Below are 23,024 nucleotides of genomic sequence, written 5' to 3'. Positions count from 1 at the left end.
CTATAAGTAGTAAACGCGCTTAAAGTAAATACCTATAGCTAATAATAACCTTAGTACACCCTAAATCTATTTAGAGAAGAGGATTTCCCTATATATAATAACACTAAACTAGATAAAGAGGTAACTACTTAAGAATCTAATATATTCTAAGTGGTAGCTAATATAAGAATAATATAGAATACTAGTCCACTACTACTAGGTAAGTAGAGTAGAAGTAATAACGCGCTATACTCTATAATCTATAAGAAGTAGCTTAAGTATTATATCTATAAAGATATATATCTTTTAACCTATCTAATATACTTATAAGGCTAACTATAATAAGATCTAGCCTAAGTATATAGTTAAAGACGCTAGCCTATCTTACTTAGTTTCTATATAATCTATAAGCTAGACTAAGCTGTCTTCCGCTAGAAGTACTACGCCTAGAAGTAGTAGTAATCTATTAAGCTAGTTAAGCTAGCGTCGTATACCCCTAATTCTTAATTTTAGTAGTAATAGCTTCTTAAGTAAGCTACTAGATAGTATCCTATTCCCTTCTACTAAAGCTATAATTATAAAGATAGCTAAACCTTAATAGGTTATTTCTATAATAGAAAAGCCTAGACTATTACTACTAGCTTTTATTAGATAACTAAAAAGGTATAAGTATAAACTATACTTTATTAGGAAGGATACTGAGTTAAGAATTACAAATTTCACCTAAGTTTAAAAGACTTTTATAAATAGAGTATGAGGTAATAGGTAGTAGTACATAACTATAGGTTAGAAAGCTGCTATTATAATATAAAAGGATAAGTATAGAAGGTTTATAGAGCGTATATAGAACTTAACTAATAGTAAGGTGAATATCTAGAAAGAGATAGAAGAGAATTATATAGAGGATTAGTTATAATTATATACTACTTTCTATCGCGTAGAATTCTAGTAGCTCTAAATAAGAAAGTATTTACTATATATAATATAGCTGCTTTATCTATTACTACTATGTAATAGCTCTATACTAGTTACCTCACGCGGTGCTATTATATAATAAGTAATAGTATAAGTAACTAATAGGCTAATCTCTATATTACTATTAATTATATAGATAGTAAGTGGAGTCTAGTAGTAGTTAGAAGAGTACTAACTATTATATATATATAATATAGAAATATTATTCTAAATAACTTATATTTTATATCTAAACTATACTCTAAACTAAGTAATAAGGCTAAAGGGACTAGCTCTAGTAAGAATATTAATTATAGGAAGATTACTTAGGGTATTAAGTGCGCCTAAGCGCTTATAGGGCGCTTTAAGTGCTTTACCTACTCGCGAGCCGCTCTAGAGTGGGTAGAGTCACTTAAAGGCTCTAAGCGCTTAGAGCGGGCTTTAAGTACTCCAAGCAGCTCTAAGCGCCGAAATTTTTTTCCTAATAGAGTCTTATAACTTACCCTATTTCGCGTAAAGAATACTTAGGTTATCGACTATATTAAGTATTAATATACTATCTAGACTGAGTGCCTTCTCTCTTTCTTCTAGAGCCTACTAGTATATCTTCTCTACCTTACCTAGCTTACCCTATTTCGCGAATAGTATCTCTAAATTAAAGAAAATCTATAGCTATACGCCTATATTACCTACCCGACCTGCTTAGTCCTAAAGCTTATTTAGTATCTATTAGTACACTCGGCTCCTATGCGGTAGTAGACGCTTTTACAGCTTCTAGTACTTAGTTTAAGACTATAAGAGTACCATAAATACTATAAAGCTTATAGTATACTAAGATAGTACGGTTCTTTTATTATTTCTTTAAGAGCTAACTGTACTATTTAGGTAAAACTAAGTGCATCGAGTGGATTAATGTTTTTTCCCTTATATTAACTAGCGAGTAGACCGAAAGAAGCTGAATAGTATTAAAAAATTTAAGCTTATTCTACGTAATTCGTAGTAGCTAGCTAGACACCTCTATATCTAGATCCGAACGTAAAATAGAAGTAATTAGCTTATACTATAGCTCTCTACAATCTAGAAATACCTATAGTTTAAGTAAGTTAGTAGCCTCTTCGCTCTAACTATGCACTTATATAATATCTTCTCTATAGTAAGCATGCTGCGGTTAGTATACTCCTATAGTAGGAACTAGTCTTACTTCTTTATTAGATCCTTCTACGTGCTGTCGTAATACTTAATATAGGCTAATATAATTATAATTATTTATTGTAAATACGAGCCGGCCTAAGTAAGTATAAGAGGAAGGCTATTAAGCTAGACTACGGTTAAGTCCGAGTCTTAAAGATATATCACGTAATAGTTAGCTATTATTATAAAATAATAGTCTAATATTCTTATATACTCGTAATTAGCTTACTAGCGTTATTATCTAGGATAGCTTTTACCTCCTTATTATTAGCTTTATCTAGCTTCTAGCCGTTCCTATAGCGTTCAAGACTCGCCAACCGACTTATAATTAGAATTAATCTATAATCTACTAAGGGAAAGTACTCCTTCACATTATATACCTACGGGTCTTTATTCTTATAAAGAGGATTACGGTCCACGTTATTAATAATTAAGAGCCACTACTAATTAGATAGTATAGATAACTATCCGAGAATACTATTTACCACCACGTTAACATTAATATTAGGTTACTATAAGGCTGCTATAGTATCTACTATTAGTTAGTCCTATAGTAGCCTATATGCGATATTAATAAATGACTACTTCATCTCATCCTTCGAAGATCTATCTATCCCGAATACCGCGCCGTATTTGCCCTTATACTTACAAGCAAACTCAATAGCTAGCTATATCTTACCCATTCCACTAAGGCTATAGATAACGAAGACTTTACGGCGGGTAAGGCTACGGGTATAGCTAGGTGTCTTAAGATAGAAGTAGTCCTTAAGCCGTAGCAGCTCCGCATCACGCCTAACGAATCGGTTCGCTAAGGCGACACCCTTAAGACTAAATACAACCTTGTGTTCGCCGCTATCTACACGTATCATCTATTAGACAGATAACTCCTCTTAAGTACTCTCTAGAATAGAAGAAAAGTAGAAGCAGTATAACGAGGGACTAGCTACACTAAGATCGGGCCACTACTAGACTTAGAGCCACCTCAACTATCTCTTCGATAACATCCCGCACAGTCTGGTATTCCTCCTCGCTGGGCTTGCCGAACTTATTCATGTCGAAGTGGGTCCGCTGCAGGCTAGCCTTCTAGGCCGCGTCTAGGCATCCGGAGCTCTCGCTCATCGCGAAGGACTGCGCTAAATATCAGTCGCACAGCACCTCTTGCTGCATGCAGAACATACCTATTTTCCCTCCTGGCCCAACATTACTCGTTGATATCAGCTACGCTTTCCTTGTCTTTTTCTAATAGAAGCTCGAAGGCGTTGAAGAGCACCTTTGAAATTGAGGACTTGAACGGATCAATAGCGGCTTCTAGCGCGGACTTCCTATCGGCGGCCTTCATGTTCAGCTGTTCCCGGGTGCAATGCCTCGCCAGTACCTCAACGACCGCGAGGTTTCCAGAATCCACGCTGACTCTCAGCGGTGTCGCTCCTATGGTGAAGTTGTATGGGTTTTTACTATAGATTGTAGCCGACAAATTACTCCCAGCATCAATTAGCATCTCGGCCGAGCGAGCGCTGTTCACGACGTGGAGCGGTGTTATCCCCTCGGGATTGGCCTTATTCGGGTCTGCGCCAGCTTGCAGCAAAGCGGCTACGATGTCATCGAATTGTTGTCCTCCGGCAACGTGCAACCCGTTTGCGCCGTTAATGCCGTGAACATTCGGGTCTGCCCCGGCTTCTAGCAATGCCTGCACGATCCTCGTAAACCCATTTTGAGCTGCAAAAACCAAGGGAGGAGCGTGGTTTAGAGGGGTGCTGAGGTTGATAGTGTCTCCCACTGGATACATAAGCTGACCATTGTCGTCGCGGTGAAGAATTTCATCCACAACGTCAAAAAAACCTCCATCGACAGCATAATGCAGGGCAGTGCAGCCGTGTTCGAGTGACAGAGCTGTAGGACTAGCGCCGCGTTCAAGCAGAATGCGGGCAATCTCGGCATCTCCCTTTATCGCGGCAATGTGCAAGGGCTGGGATCCGTACTTCAGAGGTTTGAAAACGGCATGCACTTGGCTCTTGTCGACATGGTCCAAAAGTTGCTTGATACCATAGGCATTTCCGTTGAGGACTAGGAGAAATATGGCAGGGATGTTCTCATCCAAGGATGTAAGTGGTTGTATCTCCTCTTTAGCTTTGGGAGTGGCCGCTCCCTCTTCGACTTTCCGAGTGGGTTCCACCTTGGGTGAGGCACTTGAAGCAGAGTTGATCAAGGCAGTCTGAGAAGCGCTCAGAGCAGAATCGATCAAGTTTCTAATCGCTCTCCGCACCGGGGCGTATTTCTGGGATTCAACATTAGAGAATCGGCACAGGTCTCGATGGTCTGACTGTGGTATTGCAAGTGCAAGCTCGTTGGGTAGATTCAGGCTTGCCGATTCCCTTGAGACGATCTGTATAAAGAGAAATTGCTTGGTCAGGTCTATTGTATTTCCACTTGGCATAAGACGAGCTTACCACTTGGTTTCCGATTTTCTTAGTTTCGAAAAAAGTTCTGATTACGAGTTGGGAACCTCTTTGAATGAACTGGCGAGAGATGTCCCGGAAGGCGGATGAGTTCCTCTGTAGGGGGCCGATGAAATTTGTGTTTACGGGCAACGGCGTCAATTTCAGCAGACGTGCTATGAAGTTTCCCCAGACGGCAGCGTCCGAACCGCTGTGAGGGACTCCAAAGAAGACGACTGCGTGGACGTGGCTCAAGAGCCCACCATAGAAGCTTGACATTTCATGAGCAAGTATCAAGGCCTACGTTAAGGTTAGCCAACAATTTCATCTCGGCCAAGAATGGAGCGCCTTACCTTTTTCACAATGATGCCTCCAAGGCTGTGAGAAATGAATATGATGGGCTTCTCAGGTGTTCTAGTCTCTTCTCGCACTCCCTGGAGCCTATCTAGAAGACTCCTGGCTTCTACATCAATCTCGTTGATTGATTGCGAAAACACAATGCTTGAGTCATAGCCGTACGACCAAATCCGTGCGCTAGGAACGGTCGACGGTAAGAAGTCCCGAAGCCATAAGTTTCCGCTTCCTTCATCCGTCCATGTGTGTTCCCAATCTCCTAAGAGCCCATGTACAGCGATTATACTAAGCGCCATGGCGTCAGCAGGCGGTGCTTGAAACGACGTGGGGTGAGATCGTACTCTGCATCGATTTGATCCGGGCTCAGGTTTGGAGTGAAACAGAACAGACCGCATTTCTCTCTCTTCTGCTCTGAGTAAGTGACGGTCTAAATACCATGTGTTTATAGTCCCAGGTACAACTGAAGCCAGCAGCTTCACTACCCTAGGGTACCCTTACCGAGTCTTGAGAGTCTTGATATTCTGGAGGTTGTGGACTTGGGTCTCTAGAGGTGTCAGCTGAAGCTCGTGTCCCTCTCAAGAACCCTCGATTGAAGAAGCGTGACATGGACTCTAGGAGTATAGGTACAGCTTTACAAGCTGATGGCTTGTTTAAAGACACAACAATCTCAAAACAGGTGCCCTGAAGTCGCCAGGTATATTCAAAATGAATGAGAACACATCAGTCCGAGTTCATGAGGTCGTGAGTTGTCGGGTCAGGGAGTTGTATGAGCTGAAAGCGGGGCTGAAGACTGAGCCGAAGGCTGAGCATCGGAGCGGATCATCATTCCCCATTTGCTACAGGGTGTCCACGGTTCAGCGCCCCCACCCGCCCTCTTGTCAATTCAAAAGATTGTGCGCAAACAGGGATTTTTTCCTCACTAATATAGGGAAGAAGCTTTCCACGTGGTTATCCTCACATCACGACCCTCTAAATATTATAATATAATTATCTCAAACTTAAGTAGAGCATGTAAAGATACTATAGTGATAATCTTAGCTTGTTAATAGTGTGTTGTATGGACCTAATAGTGTAGAAAGGTAGTAGGGATGAAGTTCGCATAGGATCTTTTATAAGTTTACGCACAATCTTTTGCGATTGACAAGAGGGGGGTGGGGGCGCTGAACCGTGGACACCCTATAAGCCTGTCACGATATGTCGCCTTGTTGCCCACAGTAAGGCGTGCATAGTCCCCATAAGATTCTTGTGAGAAGAATCTCAACTGCTTGTTGCACCTCAAGTCGCTTCTCCAACTTCTCGGTTGAAGATCCATCATTTGCGAAAGGATTCTGTGCGAAGTTGAAATCAGACAAAGTATCAGCTCCAAGATACTCTAGCCTCGAAGCTCTCCCCGTCTATCCTTCCACGCTTTCAAGCTCAACTACCCGGCGCATCAGTTGCAAAAAGGTCCATATCTCCTGGCACAAACCTACTCGCCAAGTATGGCTGAACTTCGGAAATGGAGACGTTGCCAAAAGAGTGAGCGACAAATTCAACAAAGGTGTATACAGAATTCGCGGTCAAACCGTCAGCGCTAATCCGCCTAAGCATAGTCCCTCTCGTGGTAGTTACTAAGTCTATTTAAGAGAGTAAATAGTCAATATAGTATAGAGATAACAGTCTAAGCAATACTATCTATAGTATAAGAATTAAGTAGGTAAGTATTACACTAGAGATTGGGCCCGCCTACAGTGGCTGTATCGACGCTAGCGTCGGTTCCCTCACTCTTACATTCGCGCAATGCACACACTGCCACAGCCACAAACCTGGCACGTGCTCTTCCTTCTCTCATAAATCCGCTCCATTGCAGCCTGGTCTTCCCATAAACTTGCACATCTCTACTCATCGCAGATATGGTTGTCCCTTTTGGCTTCTCCGTTGGTGACATCGTTGTCGGTCTGGGAGTGATCGTGGACTGTATACAAGCCTTCAATGACACGAATGGCGCGTTATCAGAATACAGAGAACTGCAGGCTGAGCTCGCAAGCCTTGAAGATGCTCTTGGAGCTCTAGATGAGGTAGATCTCAAACAAATGCCTCAAAGGCAGCGCGCTGCCAAAGAGCAGGCCATTAAAAGGTGCTGGGCGTGTGTTCAAGCCTTCTTGGAGCAGAAGGTCAAGTTCGACATTTTCCAAAACTAATCGACTGATAGAATATCGATCGTAGCCTTTAAAAGGGCAGCGCGAAAGATTGAATGGGCATCATGCAAAAAGGGAGATATTGCTCGGTTTCGAGCCGAGATCGCGTCGCATCTAAGCGCCATACAAGTACTCCTCGATGCTCTTACAATGTAGGTACTGCATATCTCTGCCTCCACATGTCATGACGCTAATCAGGATATAGTACTCATATTGAAACGACTTCTAAGGAGACGGCAATTAGTACGCGCTACCAGACGGGTTTGATGGAGGTCCAGCAAGTCACACTTGCCGCTCTTGATGTGCAAGTCCGTCATAGCAAGAGCACTGTAGAGAAACAAGTTGGAATACTCCAAGACATCGTCACGAAACTTTCACGGTGAGTTCTAATCACTTCAATGCAAACCTGTACCTTCATTCATAGCGTAAACGTCTCAGAGGTTTGACTCCAGACGAACAACAACAAATGTTTCGACATCTTCTCTCACTGGCAGACCGTGCTGCCGTTCTGGAAGAGGAAAACAAACGCCAAAACCATCTTCTCGGCATGAACCTAGCGGAAGTACTAGATCTGAAACGACTGCTGCTCTTGGAGCGCGAGGTTCCCGCACAGGTGCTCCTATCCCGACCGGTGATTCTGAATGATGCTTGCGGACGCATAACTCCCTTCTTTCTTGAATCTGTCAACTCAGCTGAAGTAAGTATCGCGTCCGCGTGTGCCCGCGCTGATTTGTAATACTGCAGGCAGCCCTGACTGAACATTATGCAGGCACTGGTTGCTCTTCTCAAAGTCCGATTCAAGGATATTGGACTGGCAAAGATTGAGCGAGGAGAATGGTTTCTACGAGATCCTGTCACGAAACGAATTCTGAACCTTCACAAACCATGGGAGAGCGTACTCAAAGTGAGTTTATCTTTCCCGATGCGTTCAGCATGCATTGTAACGCAGACAGCCTGGCCAACGCCTTGAAATGACCATGATGGTCTTCAAACAGGAGCCAGATGCTCGACACTGCCCAGGATGCCGTAACGTGAACCCCAGCATCCCTGATGATGACTCCACGTGGTCTGTAATCAGCTTCATCCATTTGTATGCTTACTGATAGACGTCCCTAGTCCCTATTGTTCGTTGACTTATCGCACGGTGGAAGAGACATCACAGTCCAGGGTTCCACTACCAGTACTATGGCTCCGTAGGTGTGGAGCCGTAGCGGCTACGCCAACCTTTTCACCTACTATAGCCATTGGCGGTGTCGAGGACACAAGCGAAGAGATACGGCAGTACACGAGGGTCCAGTTAAGCAGTTCTATGTCTCGTATTAGGAAGCACGGCAGCATTGATCTCGTCGCGGAAGCACAAGCATCGGATTATGACTTGCGACTTATAGGCAACATTATTCGTCAGCTTGAAGCTGAACACTCTACAGGCGCCAAATCGGACACATCTGAGGATCAACTAGGACTCTGTACGCAGTTACTAAGAACAGAGAAACAAGTTCTGGTGGACCGTGCGAAATTGCTGCGCCAACTTCCGTCTGGCTTCTTGGAGAGCTTTGTTCTCGATACCTCACGTACGCGACATGGGGTCATTCCCAAATTGCCTCAAGCTACGCGCCGCGGTATATTTCAGAACCTTCGTAAAGAGCGCGAGATCGAAAACACCTTAATTTCACAGTGGGAACTCATAGTCTCATCCCTGAACAATACATCAGGATGAGGCAGAAAGCCTCCACAAAATGAAAAATAATTGCATCCGAATCCCAACTGCAGATTCCGCTTTGGCTGTTATAGAAGGACGTCGGCAGGTATAAATATCAACTCCTTGTCAATAACTAGGGCTTCAGCACGACAATAGCTATCACTTCCTTCCATGACCACATATCCTACATGCAATCGCGGTGCGAAGAGAACCATAGCGATCTTTCTTAGCAAACCCTCTTGGAATTGGAGCAGCATGAATCTTAGACAAAGCTTCTCTGAAGCACTTCTCTTACGAAGATCGAACGGATAATTTGAATATTCCAACAAAATATGCGCCGGAAAGTTTCTGCAAACAACAAACTCAACGGATCACCTCCTACAGATTGTGCTGATTCGCAGAACCCAAGAACCGTTATGACAATCGCTTGGGCATTTCGTCATTATGTATGTGTCTGTAAAATTGACATAAGGTCCCATCTGTACGAAAATTTGCGACTTTCTTGGGGTCGCAAATTCCACAACATTACAAGGATCCAGATTCGGCTCGTTTGCTTCGCGACGGCTCTGAACATGGAAGTCGGTAGGGCACTGTATTGGTACTCACCCAGAGTGAAAAGACGTCAAGAAATAGTAGTCAACCCCCCCAAAATTTAGCGGCGTATTCAACAACACATATACTAGCAGTTATCTATAGTGCACGCTGTAGCGTGATGTAGTAGGTAGGTTGAAAGATAGTAGAATCAGGAAATAGTCCCGTGCATTCCGAAAGCATGGTTTTATAGGTGCATTCTATGCTCTAGAGACACTCTATAGAGTTTATATTTAATTTACTTATTCTCTTTAAGGTTAAAGAGATGCTTGCGCTAGAAGTGTTTACTTAGATTACTAGGAGTCTTAAAGAAATACACACGCTTACTAACCGGTAGATTCTAATTACCTAAGCAAACGAAACATATTATTAGTCTTTTCTCTTTGTATATAGATAAGATTACTATATCTAACGCTTTAGCTAGCGCTTTAGTTACTACTAGTAGCTAAGTATCTTCTTTAGTCTTAACCGCTATAGAAGTAACACCTCTAGTAGACCGCCTTAAATAATTAATAAGGTAAATTCTACCTTCCTTGACTTTATAGTAGTCTGTAACTATATTAATAGCTATATTATATTAGCGAACCTCGTCTTCTAGTAATATTCCTAATAATATTATAATTACTTCGATTAAGCGTTTCTATTTAGAAGTCTTATTAGTAGAGGACTCTAGGGTTGTCCTTATATTCTTAGTAAACTTTAGCCTAGAAAGCTACCACTCGATGTCTTTTATAGGCTGCTCCTTCTCCTATCTCTCTTAAATATTCTTTAGAAGTACATGTCTCTATTATTACCTTTTATTATTAATCTTGCGACTAAGCTCTTTATATACTAGATCTTATGTAGCCTTATTCTTAAAGCGGCGTTTAAGCTTATTTTAGTGCTAGATTAGAGAATAAATATAGGGATGCTTATTAACTAATAAGGACTATTCCGTTATTAGATCCTATAGCTGCTACGGATTGATCGAGCGACTCATTCTATAGGCGGCCTGTATTAATATATACTAGGGTTTTAGGCCTCGAACAATTACCTGGATGTCTACAGTAATATATTGTAAGAGGCAGTGTTTTAGGAATATTCGTGTGTTAGTGTGCTGTATAATTAGGTTTTAGAGTAGATCGCTAATATAATCTATACTATATTGCCCACGTTAGTAATTCTTACTTAGAAGGGTTCTATATATAATACTAACCGCTCTCGTTAAACGCTTTACCTACGGTATATTAAAGAGTATATAGGCGCGCGATCTATTAGAACCCTATAATCACGCCGAGCTTCTTAATTTAAGGTAAGAGAGTTAAATATAGTAAAAGTAGGTCCTGCGAGATCTTTTACCTACTTAGTATCTTAACTAAGCGGCGGAAGATAGGAATATTATCTATACTTAGATATAGCGGTAACTGTAGCTTATTAAGGCTAGGCGGAATATTTAGCCTACTAAGCTACTTGGAGGAAGTGAGTTTAGAGGCTATAAACGCTCGATTAGTAAAAATTAGACCTAGAAGGAAGACGTAAAGGCTAAGAATAAGGGAGGAGTTGTATATAATCTTAGGGATTAGAAACGTATTACTAGTTGCTTGTAAGTATAGATTCTTATAAAAAGTGAATAGTGAGTTTATATAGAGGGGGGCGCAGCGAAGGTAATATACACGCGTCTTTTATTCTAAGGTATTTCTTAGTAAATTTAAATATAAATTCGAGTAGGATCCGATAAGGCCTATTCTCCGAATCCTAAAGGAGTATGACTATAATATATTAGTAATATAGCTAAAAGAGAGCCTTAGGTCGATTTCTAGTAATACCTCTAAGTTAGAGGAAGAAGCCTATCTGTATTTAGTGCTATCTATAGAAGTATCTCTTTTTAGTTGTAACTAGGTTCGTCTATATAACTTCCGCGAGGTCCTCCGCGTATATATATAGCTTTTCCCGGTTCTTCTTACTTAAGCTATATTTCTTCGCTAGTTTCCTAAGTACCTAAAGTGTAAGTTAGCCTTAGCTTACCCTTAGAAGAGAGTTAAGAGGGATACTAGAAATATATTTACCTTATACATCTAACGAGTCCTTTAAGAGTTAATCTTTCCACTAGTTACTCTCTTATATACGAGCCGGTATACTTTCTAGTATATCCTAAGGGAGCTAGCTAGCTTGATCCTATATTATTTCCTACTACTTTTCCCTTAACACTAATTTAGAAGCTAGTCGAAGAAGCTATATAGCAGTTTAATAGAGACAATCTAATAGGTCTTCTTAGGGTCTTTTCCTATATAGGTGTAGTATCTATAAGTTATTAGATCTTCTAGCTAGTAACTTAAGCTAAAAGAAAGAAATAAGCTACTTACTAGCACTACTATTTCTTAATCCAATTAAGAAGAAGGGTACTACCGGCCGCGTAGTCCTCCTTTATATACTCGGATTTATTAAATTCCTCTAGCTATTTAAGGTAGTATTCTAGCGGGTGGTCTTAGTTAGTAAGAAGCTACACCTAGTTGGCTACTCTTTTGTCTCTATCCGCATCTCCATCCGCGTCTATATTAGTATATATTAAGTCTATCTCGTGGCTAGTATTAGCGTCGGTCTCTATCTCCAACTAATAGGACTTATTAGACGATAAGCTATTCGCTAATTAATAATAGTCTATACTTCTTAGCTCTACTAGTGGGATAGTAATAGAAGTAGGGGAGTAGAATAGCAATAAGATGGAGGGAAGATAAGAGTGAGATAATAGTCGAGTATAAGAAAGTTAGGAGAGGAGAGCGAGCGAGCGAGTGAGTTAGAACCGGAGCGCGAGGAGAAGACGAGAGCTAGTCCTTATAGGAGAGAGTGGGCAAAGCCGCTATAAATACGCGCTAGTAGTAAGAGCTAGAGGGAGTGTATTTTAGATTCCCTTCACCTTCAAGAAGAATAAAGTGGAGGAAACGGGAAGTAGGAAATAGGAATAAGATAGCAGCTAAGGATTAAATGCTAAGCTACACGCTTAGTTGTAGAATAATTAGGGGTCCCTAGTTTCTAGTAGCTTTAGCGTAGGGCTATTTAAGGCTTAAAGCGGCGGGGGGATCTAGCAAGTTAACCGCTAAAAACGGCGTCGAAAACGTCCCAGAATAGCGGCTAAATTGCCGTTTAATTGTTTAAGTTAGTTAAATTAGATTCAGAGCTTTTTTAAATTTTTTTTAGTAATAACTAGGTAGAGTTAGTATACTAAGACCTACTATAAGTACTTAGAGTGCTTATATATACTTACAAGTAGCTTATAAGCGGGTAGTATTACTTAAAGACTCTAAGTACTTGGAATAGACTCTAAGCACTTTAAACGGCTCTAAGTATCTAAAAAAAACTCCTTATATTATTTATTACTTAGGTATATTTAGTATATATTATTATAATATAGAGTCTAGAATTTGTATTATAGTCTATAACTTATATAGCTATAAGATATTCTATCTTCTTAGAACTATTAGTCTATACTAATACTTACTTTTTAAACTTTTAATAGTTTCTAGTAATATATTCTACTTAATTATAATTAAAGTATTATCTCTATAAAGACTTTCTTTCTAAAAGTACTTTATGTTTTCTTTATAATTTCTTTAGAGAGTATATTAGATGCTTTATAGGAGTAGTATTAAGTTCTATAAGTTAGAACCTATATAGATTATCGTATTTTCTTAAAGTTAAGTAACTCTTTTTAGTAATAGTAACTAGTATAGCCTTTCTAGCTTTCTCTCTCTATTATTTAAATAGATAATTATTAATTCCTATAGAAACATTAATTATAGGCTGTAGTTTATTAGGTGATTCTTTTTATACTAAGTTATTCTTAATACTTTCTTTTAATTCTTAGTATTATTATATAGTTAGAGCGGTATTATTCTAACTAGTATTTACTAAATTAGCTAGAACTAGATAGTATAGACTACTACTAAGCCTTTTTATATTAGGCTTATAAGTTCTCTCTCTATAGTATACTCTATATTGCTATCTCTAGATATCTAGCGAATCTTTTCTTTAAAAAATTCTATATTTATAAAGGTAGCTCTTATTTTAGGCTTTAAGTTAAAGTCTAAGTTCTTTAAAAGGTTCTTAAGGTATAGTTAAATTCACTTAAGAACTCTTTCTCTAAGATAAGTAATTATAAATAAAACTTTATCTTTTGTCTAGAATTAAACACTATTATAGTAAATATATAGGTTATATTAGAGTAAGAAGAGTTCTAATTCTTTTTTAGCTCGATATTATTTATCTAGTATCTTAACCGTAGTAGATTTATTTTTAGAAGAGGCTCTTAAGATCTAGTTTCTCTATTAGCTAGTAATAAATTCTATAGTAGATATATTAATATATTAATCTTAAATATTCCTTTAAAGGTAGTACTTAAAGTATAATGGAGTGTTACTATAAAGTAGTAATCCTTATTAAGAAAGAGGAGATAGAGTAAGATATAATAAAGTTAGATTAGTATTATATAATAAATAATCAAGTATATTATAAAAATACTAGATGCTTATTTTAAGTTAAGTATACTATTCTAATAAATAAGAATAGTGCTATCTCTATACCTAAGTCTATAGCTTATACTCTTATACTATAGTTCTCTTAATATAGATTCTTTTAACAGAGTTATTTATACCTACTAATTATTTCTTTAATATAGCCCTTCTTACTAGATTCGTCTATATTATATTACGTGGTTTTCTAGGAAATCTTCTCTAGGGAACGCTTAGGGTTATAATATAATATAATTGAGCTAGTTATACTATTTATCTTGGAAGGAGTCTAATACGCCTAATATATAGTTAATAAATTTACTAAATTCAGTAAGTTTTATACTATAGAGTGAAATAGCTAAGTAGTAAATTACCTAGTAGCTTATTTGAATTAGGCTAAGGCTAAATACCCCGCTAGCCTAATTAGAATATATAGTAGTAATAATAGCGGGGAGTTTTCTAGAAAATAGTTTTACAACTTACTACTAAAAGAGAGTATTAGATAGAACCTAACCGTATTATACATACTATACTAAGATAAGTAAATAGAATAAAAGAGTAAATACTAGCTAGCTAGCTAAGAGTAGTTCTAGCTAAGTTAGGCTACCCTAAAATATTTTCGGTATAATTGATTTTAATAATTAATTATCTATAAGTTCTAAGGCTAAATAGATTAGTATTAGAGAAAAAAATCCTTATAAGGCGTTTTATAATACACTATCTTATCTAGAATTAATCATTCAAGAATACTAGAGTATATAGCTCATACTAATATAGCTAAGTAAGATGCTAAAAAGCTTAATATCAGAGTATTAAAAATATTCTTATTAGCTACTAAGAAAATAGTACCTACTAGCTATACAGTTTAGCTAGAGATTATAGAAGAACTAAAAGCTTAGTTACTTTTAATAAGTATGATATACTATTTGGAAGTATAATATGCTATTTAGAAGTAAAATAGAGAACTTAGCTAACTTAGATAATTTAGACGAATATTTCTGTTTTAAAATTTATAATAGCTACTATAATAGAATATTAAAATAAGAGACTAGTAGACTCTAATTCTAATTAGATTAATTAGTCTAACAGTTTACTAATAGGATTAGGTAATACTCTATAGAGTAATTCAGCTAATAATACTATTATATTCGACTTTAATTCAAAGTATAATATAGATTAAAGTAGTATTAAAAACACCGAATTAGTTTGAAATAACTATTCTACTATCTTGTAAGAGCGCTTAGGATAATACTCTATAGGAAAAGTTTTATAATGTAAAGCCTAATAAGTTGTAAAGAGTTTTACTTAATTTAAAGACATTAATTATTTCGATTTCTATATTTTACTTATTAAAATACAGTAATAAGCTATAAGCTTTTATTTAGCTTACTAGCTATTCTAGACTATAAAATCAACTAGATAGATATTGAAATAGCGTTTTCAATTAATTAATTATCCAAACAATCTGTATAGAGCAAATAACTAAATTTGGGAATACTAAAAAACTAAACTATATATGTAAGCTAAGAGCTCTATTAGAGTATCTTAGTATTAGTAAAATGCCTTAGCGTTATATCATAATAATATTGCAGCTATTATAGTTATAGAAAATCTAACTAATATTGAGTGTATTGAGTATATTAATATATATTATTACTTTAATTAATAGGTTTTAAAAAGAGATAGACTATAGGCTCTTTATCTAGAAGAAGCTAAGTAAATTATAGATAGATTTACTAAGAGCTCATCTAAGCTAAAACTCAAGAAACTCTATAACTAGATTAGATTACTCGAATACTACTTATAGTAAAATTACTATTACTAACTTATTAAAAATAGTATAGTTATAGTTTATAGGAAGTTATAATAAGAGATTAGTAAAAAAAATTACTATTCTACTATAATAGTTAGCTTAAGGTCTTTAGTCTTAAGAAGAAGTATTAGATTTTAGTTTCTAAAGCTTTTACCTTAGTAATATCTTAGTATTTTCCTAATAAGAATTTCACTATTAGTGGTATTTAGAGTTCTATACTTGTTATTACAAAATAGAGTATTAGTTTTAAGAAAAAGCTTTTAGTCTAAAGTAAAGCTTCTAGTTTAAAATAGAGCTTCTTTTTTGAAATATAGCTCTAAGTTCTATCTATTTCTAATAGACCTTTTAGCTCTTATATTTTCTAATAGAATCTCTATTTATATCTTTCTAAGTAGAACTATTAGTAAAACTTAATGAGTTTTACTTTAAGAGTAAGTAAAAGAATATATAGACAGAAGGTTTCTTTTACTAGATAAAAAATAAAGCTCTTTCCTAGTTTAGTTTCTACTATCTAAGGTTCTGAAATTCTTATAATATACATCTACTAATAGATAGATAGCTAATATTTCTACTAATACTTCAGCAAAAAATAAGTTTCTTATCTTTAGAAAGACTCTTAGGCTTAAATAAGTAAGATAATCATAGTAGTAAAATTATAAAACTATTCTTTAGCTTTAATAGAATTAATTTTGATAAAAAACCTACCTATACTTATAATTAATATTATATTAGCTCGTGTATAGTAAACTACATAATTAGAGTTTTATTAAAATTAACTCTATAAAATCTTATTAATAATCTATATAAATAGAATTAACTATTATTAATATAAAGAGATTCTTTTAAGTTCAAGCTATATGCTTTAGTACTAAATATTAAATGAAGCTATAAGTAAATTAGTGGCTATTTACTACTTTATAGATTAATTAGTAAGTAATCTTATTTTTAATCTTCTCTATTAAGATTAACTAGTAGTAATGACTTCTAGATAGCTTTTATTAAGATATTTTCAATAGACTTTAGAAAAACTAAAAGAAAGCTGTATGGTTTAACTTAGACTACTTAGTATATTAAGTAAAAGCTAGATAGCTTATAAAGAATATAATATTGACTACTAGTACTACTAAAGTATAGCTATTATGAAAGATTTCTTTTAATAAAAAAAGTACTTAATTATCTAGAACTATAATTAAATAATAACTATAATAGCTAAAATAAGACTCTAGAAACCTATAACACTTATGTAACTAAAGTTAATAGAATATATTAAGATTAAAAGAGCTTTCTAAAGTATTATATATAAAGCTAATACTAGTAGATTAAGTTAAAACTAATACTACTTATATACTCTTTAATAGATATATAAGATAGTATAATTAAGAAGCTAAACCTTTAGTAGAGAGATAAATATATAAATAAGAGATTATATTAGAGTTATATAGTACTAATAGAAGTTTAGTACAATCATTATATACTCTAGAAGTAGCGTTCTATATATTTTGTTTATATAGAAGTATTATACATTAAATTTTAACTAAGAGGAAAGACTAGTAACTTTTAGAATAGGGTCGATAACTAGTCTCTTCTACTATTTATAGATTAACTAATAAAGCTCTTAGCTATATGTTCTATTACTTTCTATCTATATATTATAGAGTAGTATTATTAGCACTTAGTTTACTAGTAGTAGCGCCCTATTACGTGATATTATAATTAGTTTTATAGTATTAAATATTAAGAGTAATATAAAGAAAACTATTATTAGTACTAATTTTTTAGTTTTTACTATATTAGCTATATTTCTAGTCTGCAACTATAGTAGTGCTAAAATATACTATACTACTATAAGGGCTATATTACTTCTTTAATAAGTTAGAGTTTACTAATTATTCTATTTTTAGTATATTTCTATACCGCTAAGTACTCTAGCTATAAAAGAGCTACAGAAGTATTAGAGAAAAGATAAGAAAGTATTATTACTAATAATAATATTAGTATATCTATTAACTTAAACCTTAATAAGTGATAGAATAGAATAATTAGATATATAAACTAAGTAGAATTAAGAAGAGAGTAGTATCTAATATACTAAGAAAGTATTTAATTACTAATTACATCTATTACTATATACTTAGAGATAACTATTTGTATCTAGAGCTGTATTAATATACTTAATAAAATAGAGGTTTCCACTATATACTACCTTAGCGAAAACTATAATTACCTCTAAAATTTATGTAGTAAAAACACTTACAACACTATAATAGATGCTATAGGTCGAAATTATAAAATCTAGTTATAGTTTTTCTAAGTCTATTCTTATACTATTAATATATCGACTTCACAGCGCTCTATAACTGCTAGTATAAAAGCCTTAGGGATTTAAAATTTTAGCTAAAGCTTAATTACAACTATATTTATAACTATAAAGCTATAGGAGCTAGTAGTTGCGGCTAGTGCGCTATAGCTATAGCTAGTACTATAGTTTAGCTATAAAAACACTAACTGCTAACTGTACTAACTACACTAACTTTACTAACTATATTAACCGCACTAACTACACACGTATACCTTAGATTACTAGTTTAACTCCTAGTAGGACTATACTTTTTCTATTTAGCTATAAGGTAGATATAGCCTCTTAGAATTATTATATAATATATAAAAGTCTATTAAGGTATAGAAATATCTAAATAGCTAAGAAAATCTATAGAAAACTTAAAATCTTATTAGAAAACTTAGAAATTCTGTAAATTGTCTATATAATAGTAGAACTATAGCTTTTTATATAGCTATAAGGTAAATCTATAGTCTATTAAGAGTAAAGAGTATTTAATAGGCTAGAAATATAAACAAGCTTATATTATATACTTATTAAAACTAAATAGATATAGAATATAGACTAAATAATAAACTAAACTAATAGCTAAAATAGCTAAACTATATACTAAACTAGAGACTATACTAATAGCTAAACTATATCTTAAACTATAACTAAAACTATAATCTAAGTATAAGTTAATAAAAGATACTTTCTATAATTCTATAAAAAGACTCAAGTAAAGAGTATTATAGAAAGTAGATTACAAAAGTAAATAGATAGTAAAGTAAAAAATAAAGTAAAAAGTAAACTACTAAGTAAGGTAGAAACTAGACTAGAGACTGTACTAGAGAGTATACTAGAAACTATACTAAAAGCTTTACTAGAAACTAAGCTAAAAACTAGAACAAAGAGTAAACTAAAAAGAAACTATATTAAAAACTAAACTTAATAGTTACTTAAAAAGAAAGCTAAGAATTAGATTATACTAGAATATATATTATAAGCTAAAGCTCTACCTACTTAATAATATATACTAATTTAAAAAGATATAGTATTAAGTTCTACATGATAAAAGGGTGAAGTATCATATATAAGCTCTTAGATATATATATACTATAAATACTATGCGTCTTATAGTATAAAAAGAGAACTATATGGTAAGCTAAGTAATAAACTAGAAATCAAACTTAGTAGTAAGCTAAGAAGTAAACTAAAATATAAACTAAAATATAAACTAAGATACAAACTAAGATATTAGCTGAAATAATAAACTAAAGAATAAATCAAAATATAAACTAAGAGAATAAAGTAAAAAATAGACTAGAGAATAAACTAAAGAGTAAGTAAAGTAGTAAACTAAGTAGTAAACTAAAGAGTAAACTAGATAGTAGATTAAGAGATTTAGTAAAAGATAAACTAAGAACTAGACTAAGAAATACACTAGAAAATAGGTAAGAAAGAAACTAAAAAGATACTAGAATCTAGATAAAAAAAAGAACTCTTTTATATAGAATAAAGAAAGGTAGGGGGGGTTTAAGAGAGAGAACACCCATTATCTAAAGAGAAAATGAAGGGCTTAAGGGAGAGAATCCCCCTTAGAAAGTGAAATATCTAATTTTACTAAAGTAAAAAAGATTAATAGATAGTACTAGACTAAAAACTAAAATAAATAGGAGACTACAAACTAAGCTACAAGCTAAAATAGAAACTAGACTCTAAGCTAAACTAAAAACTAAGTTAAAACTATACTCTAAGCTAAACTAAGAACTAATTTAATAACTAAACTAAAAACTAAGTTAAAGAGAGAATTAGATATAGACTATATAAGAGATAAAAATAAAATATTAATTAGAAAGTATTCTAAAAATTAGACTAGATTAAAATCTAAAAAATAGACTAAATTATAAAATAGATACACCTAGTATTATTAAATATAATATATTTTTAGACTTTCTAAATCTTTTATTAAGCTTTTATATAAAGATCTTAGCTAGTCTTTAAGAGGCTTTTATATATTAGTATAGTAATCTAGTAAGTAGATACTTTATATATATATATAGCTACTTAATAAAAGTTTAGGCTACTCTAAAATTAATAAACTTAAATCTTAAATAGCTTATATAATTTATTAGTATAGTTGATTTAAATATATTATATATTGTATAAATAGTAGCTTAATCTAACTATATGTATATTTTCTTTTAATTATATTTTATAGTAGCTACTATAGCCTCAACTAAGCTAGAAAAACAAGAAGTATTATATAGTAACTAAAAGTTTATAGAGTAATTAATATTTTATATAGAAATATAATATATTCTAGTTTTAATATATATACTCTTAGAGCTAGTACTTTACAGCTAAGCTTCTATTTTATAGTAGACTAAACTATAAATAAGAAATCTTTAAAATTAAAAATAGTATAACTTATTATATTTATAGTTTTTATACTTTATTTAGAAACAATAGTATTCAATTAAAACTAACTATCTATTTATTAGTTTTCTACTTAGTTAATATAGTCTACTCTTAATAGTACTTAGCTTAAAGTTTTTAGATAAAAAAGATAGACTTTTAGATACTACTAAAAGTTTAAACTTAACTAGTATTTTAAAAGTAAGTATATATATATATAGTTATTACTATAACTATTATCTATATATTTAGTAAAGTATATACTATTACTATCTAGTTTCTAAGATATATAAAAGTTTAAGATTTTATAACTTAGTAGTTTAACTAGCTTAGATAAACTAAATATAAAAAATAATTTTATATAGACTTAGTATATATAGTATAGATCTTATAACTATAGTTATAGCTTTAGTTATAGTATAATAATCAAGCTAGAGCTATTTTAAGTTTTTAGATTTTATAGGCGGCTTAAGTATTTATATAGTGACTGTAGTAGTCTTCTCGGAAGAAGAAGTAAAATATAAGTATAGTAGGATAAATAACTATTAGTTTTGACGGAAGATATTACTAACTTCTGATCTCCGACCTGCGCAACCTACGAAAGCTACCTGCAGACTACTTAGTAATAGAATGTGTCGTGGCGTTGTAAACGCTCGCCCTTCTCTCCAATTCCTTCTCTACATCTGCCACTAACGCATTCCTCGACACTGGCATAGCTGCTGCTATCGCTGCATAATCCCCATCGAAGAGCTGAGCAATCTCTTCCAGTGTCGGTCCCCGAGTCTCTACGAAGTAGAAATAGATGACCAAGCACTCAATAACCAAGATCGCAATGTAAAAGAAATAGAACTTCCATCTCAGGTTCTCAATTCCGATTGGGTTGACATACTGATTGAACACTCCGCTCAATGCCGTGAAGCAGAAGCATAGCGTCAACCCCTTGGCCCTGATTTGGTATGGTAAGATCTCTACCGTATATGACACGGTCAAACCCGGCCACGCAAGTCCAGCGACGCCGTAGAACAGGAAGATCATTGCGAGCACTGTGTAGCCGGCTGCAGAGCTGCCTGATTTTTCGTACACAGCGCTACAGGCTGTCCAGATCGTGAATGATATGAGCATACCAACGCCGGCACCGAGGAAAAGGACGCGGCGGCCGATCTTGTCAACTGTGAAGGCGAAGCAGAGGGAGACGAGCCAGCTCCAGATTGTGAGGCCACCGTTGATAAGAGCTTGCTGTTTGGGACTGTATATGTCAGTGATGTTGCGCGATGAGAAGCTGGGGCACTTACTCGGTGATACCGATTGTCTTCAAGATGGACGACAGATAATAGGACACCAGTCCGTTGCCAGAGCATTGAGAGAAGATGGCAGTAAGGATGATCAAGATGCATCGCTTGCGGTTACCGGGGGTCCTGACCATCTCAGCCCAGCCATTCTTAGCGGCTGCCTCCCTTTCTAGACGTAAAGTGTCGCGGATCTCGGCGAACTCCCAATTGACAAACGAATCGTTTTCGTTTCGATTTCCATGATACTTGATGAGGATTGCCTTTGCTTGTGCTTCCCTACCTCGACTGATGAGGTAGCGTGGCGACTCCGGGAAGAAGTAGAGAGTGAGAAGCTGAATTCCAGGCATCAAGCACTGGAGACCAGTCGGTAAGCGCCACGCCATATTTCCGGAATAACCTGTCAGAGTTCCGTAGGACACCCATGCGGCTATGATTGCCCCAAGATACCACAACGTATTGTACAATGTTGTCAGCTTTCCTCGATGTCTGGGGTGCGCAATCTCCGTGATGAGCAAGGGGCATGTTCCGTTGCTGATGTTGCTCCCGAAGCCGATGAAGAAGCGTCCTGCCAGATACATCGCTTTGGGATTCGAAGCGGGAGGGAACGATTGCAGTAAGGCGCCCATAATGATAATAACGCAGCCAAGAGCGGTACCATTCCGTCGGCCAAAGTAATCGGCGATGTATGGTGCAAATGGCAGAACAGCGAGGCCGCCGAAGCCCGGAATGGCACCATAAATACCGAGGAGTGCGCCAGTTGGATGATGAAAAACTGGAAAGACTGTCAGTTTCGGTTTGCGGGGAAGTGTAGGCGACAGTGAAAAAGCGGAATGCCACATACAATCTTGCCAGGACGGCATTGTCTGAAGACCATTGAGAAGGCTGCCATCATACCCAAGCGTGGTGGAACCAAGAAACAAGAGTGGCATCATGAAGTATAGCCTCCGGAGCATAGGTTGTTTGTACCAACTGACCGCCGACTCGTCGAAATCTGGATGACCAACAACAAACTCCACATGCCCCACTGAGGAGTCTGAGGTCGGGGTCTTTAGGTCCTTTTCGTTTTCCATTTTGAGTGAAGTGAATCTTCAATAATCTGCGATATAATGAAGAACTGAGCGCCGCAATTGTAGAACAGACGTGATTGTAAGGGCAATCTTTATACTTCTACGACTCCCCGCCAACCATCGACTTCCAGCAAGATCTGCGATGTCTTCTCGGAGAAATCTGGAGCAAGCCTTGAATCCCATAGCTGGGATAAGCTCCCCAGAGTGGTGATATCCGAAGTTTTTGCGTGTGGCGCCATCCCGACGGCTCTGC

At 35.4% G+C, this 23,024-nt stretch overlaps 2 protein-coding genes across 2 annotated transcripts; both read right to left on the bottom strand.

Annotated features, from left to right (window-relative positions):
- Positions 1 to 3,325: 3,325 nt before the first annotated feature.
- On the bottom strand, positions 3,326 to 5,209 carry W97_02823 (uncharacterized protein; the record flags this gene model as incomplete). Its single annotated transcript, XM_007780722.1, has 3 exons — positions 3,326 to 4,507; positions 4,572 to 4,859; positions 4,913 to 5,209. The coding sequence occupies 3 exons, from the start codon at positions 5,207 to 5,209 to the stop codon at positions 3,326 to 3,328; spliced, it is 1,767 nt and encodes a 588-aa protein (XP_007778912.1).
- Positions 5,210 to 21,030: 15,821 nt separating this feature from the next.
- Positions 21,031 to 22,774, bottom strand: W97_02822 (uncharacterized protein; the record flags this gene model as incomplete). The annotated part of the gene is made up of 3 exons (XM_007780721.1): positions 21,031 to 21,661; positions 21,708 to 22,476; positions 22,546 to 22,774. 3 exons carry the CDS (start codon positions 22,772 to 22,774, stop codon positions 21,031 to 21,033), a joined length of 1,629 nt encoding a protein of 542 aa, XP_007778911.1.
- Positions 22,775 to 23,024: the final 250 nt, after the last annotated feature.

The sequence above is a fragment of the Coniosporium apollinis genome (genome assembly GCF_000281105.1).
Source record: "Coniosporium apollinis CBS 100218 chromosome Unknown supercont1.11, whole genome shotgun sequence".
NCBI classification, from domain to species: Eukaryota; Fungi; Ascomycota; class Dothideomycetes; genus Coniosporium; species Coniosporium apollinis.
This window is presented reverse-complemented; position numbering and strand designations above follow the sequence as displayed.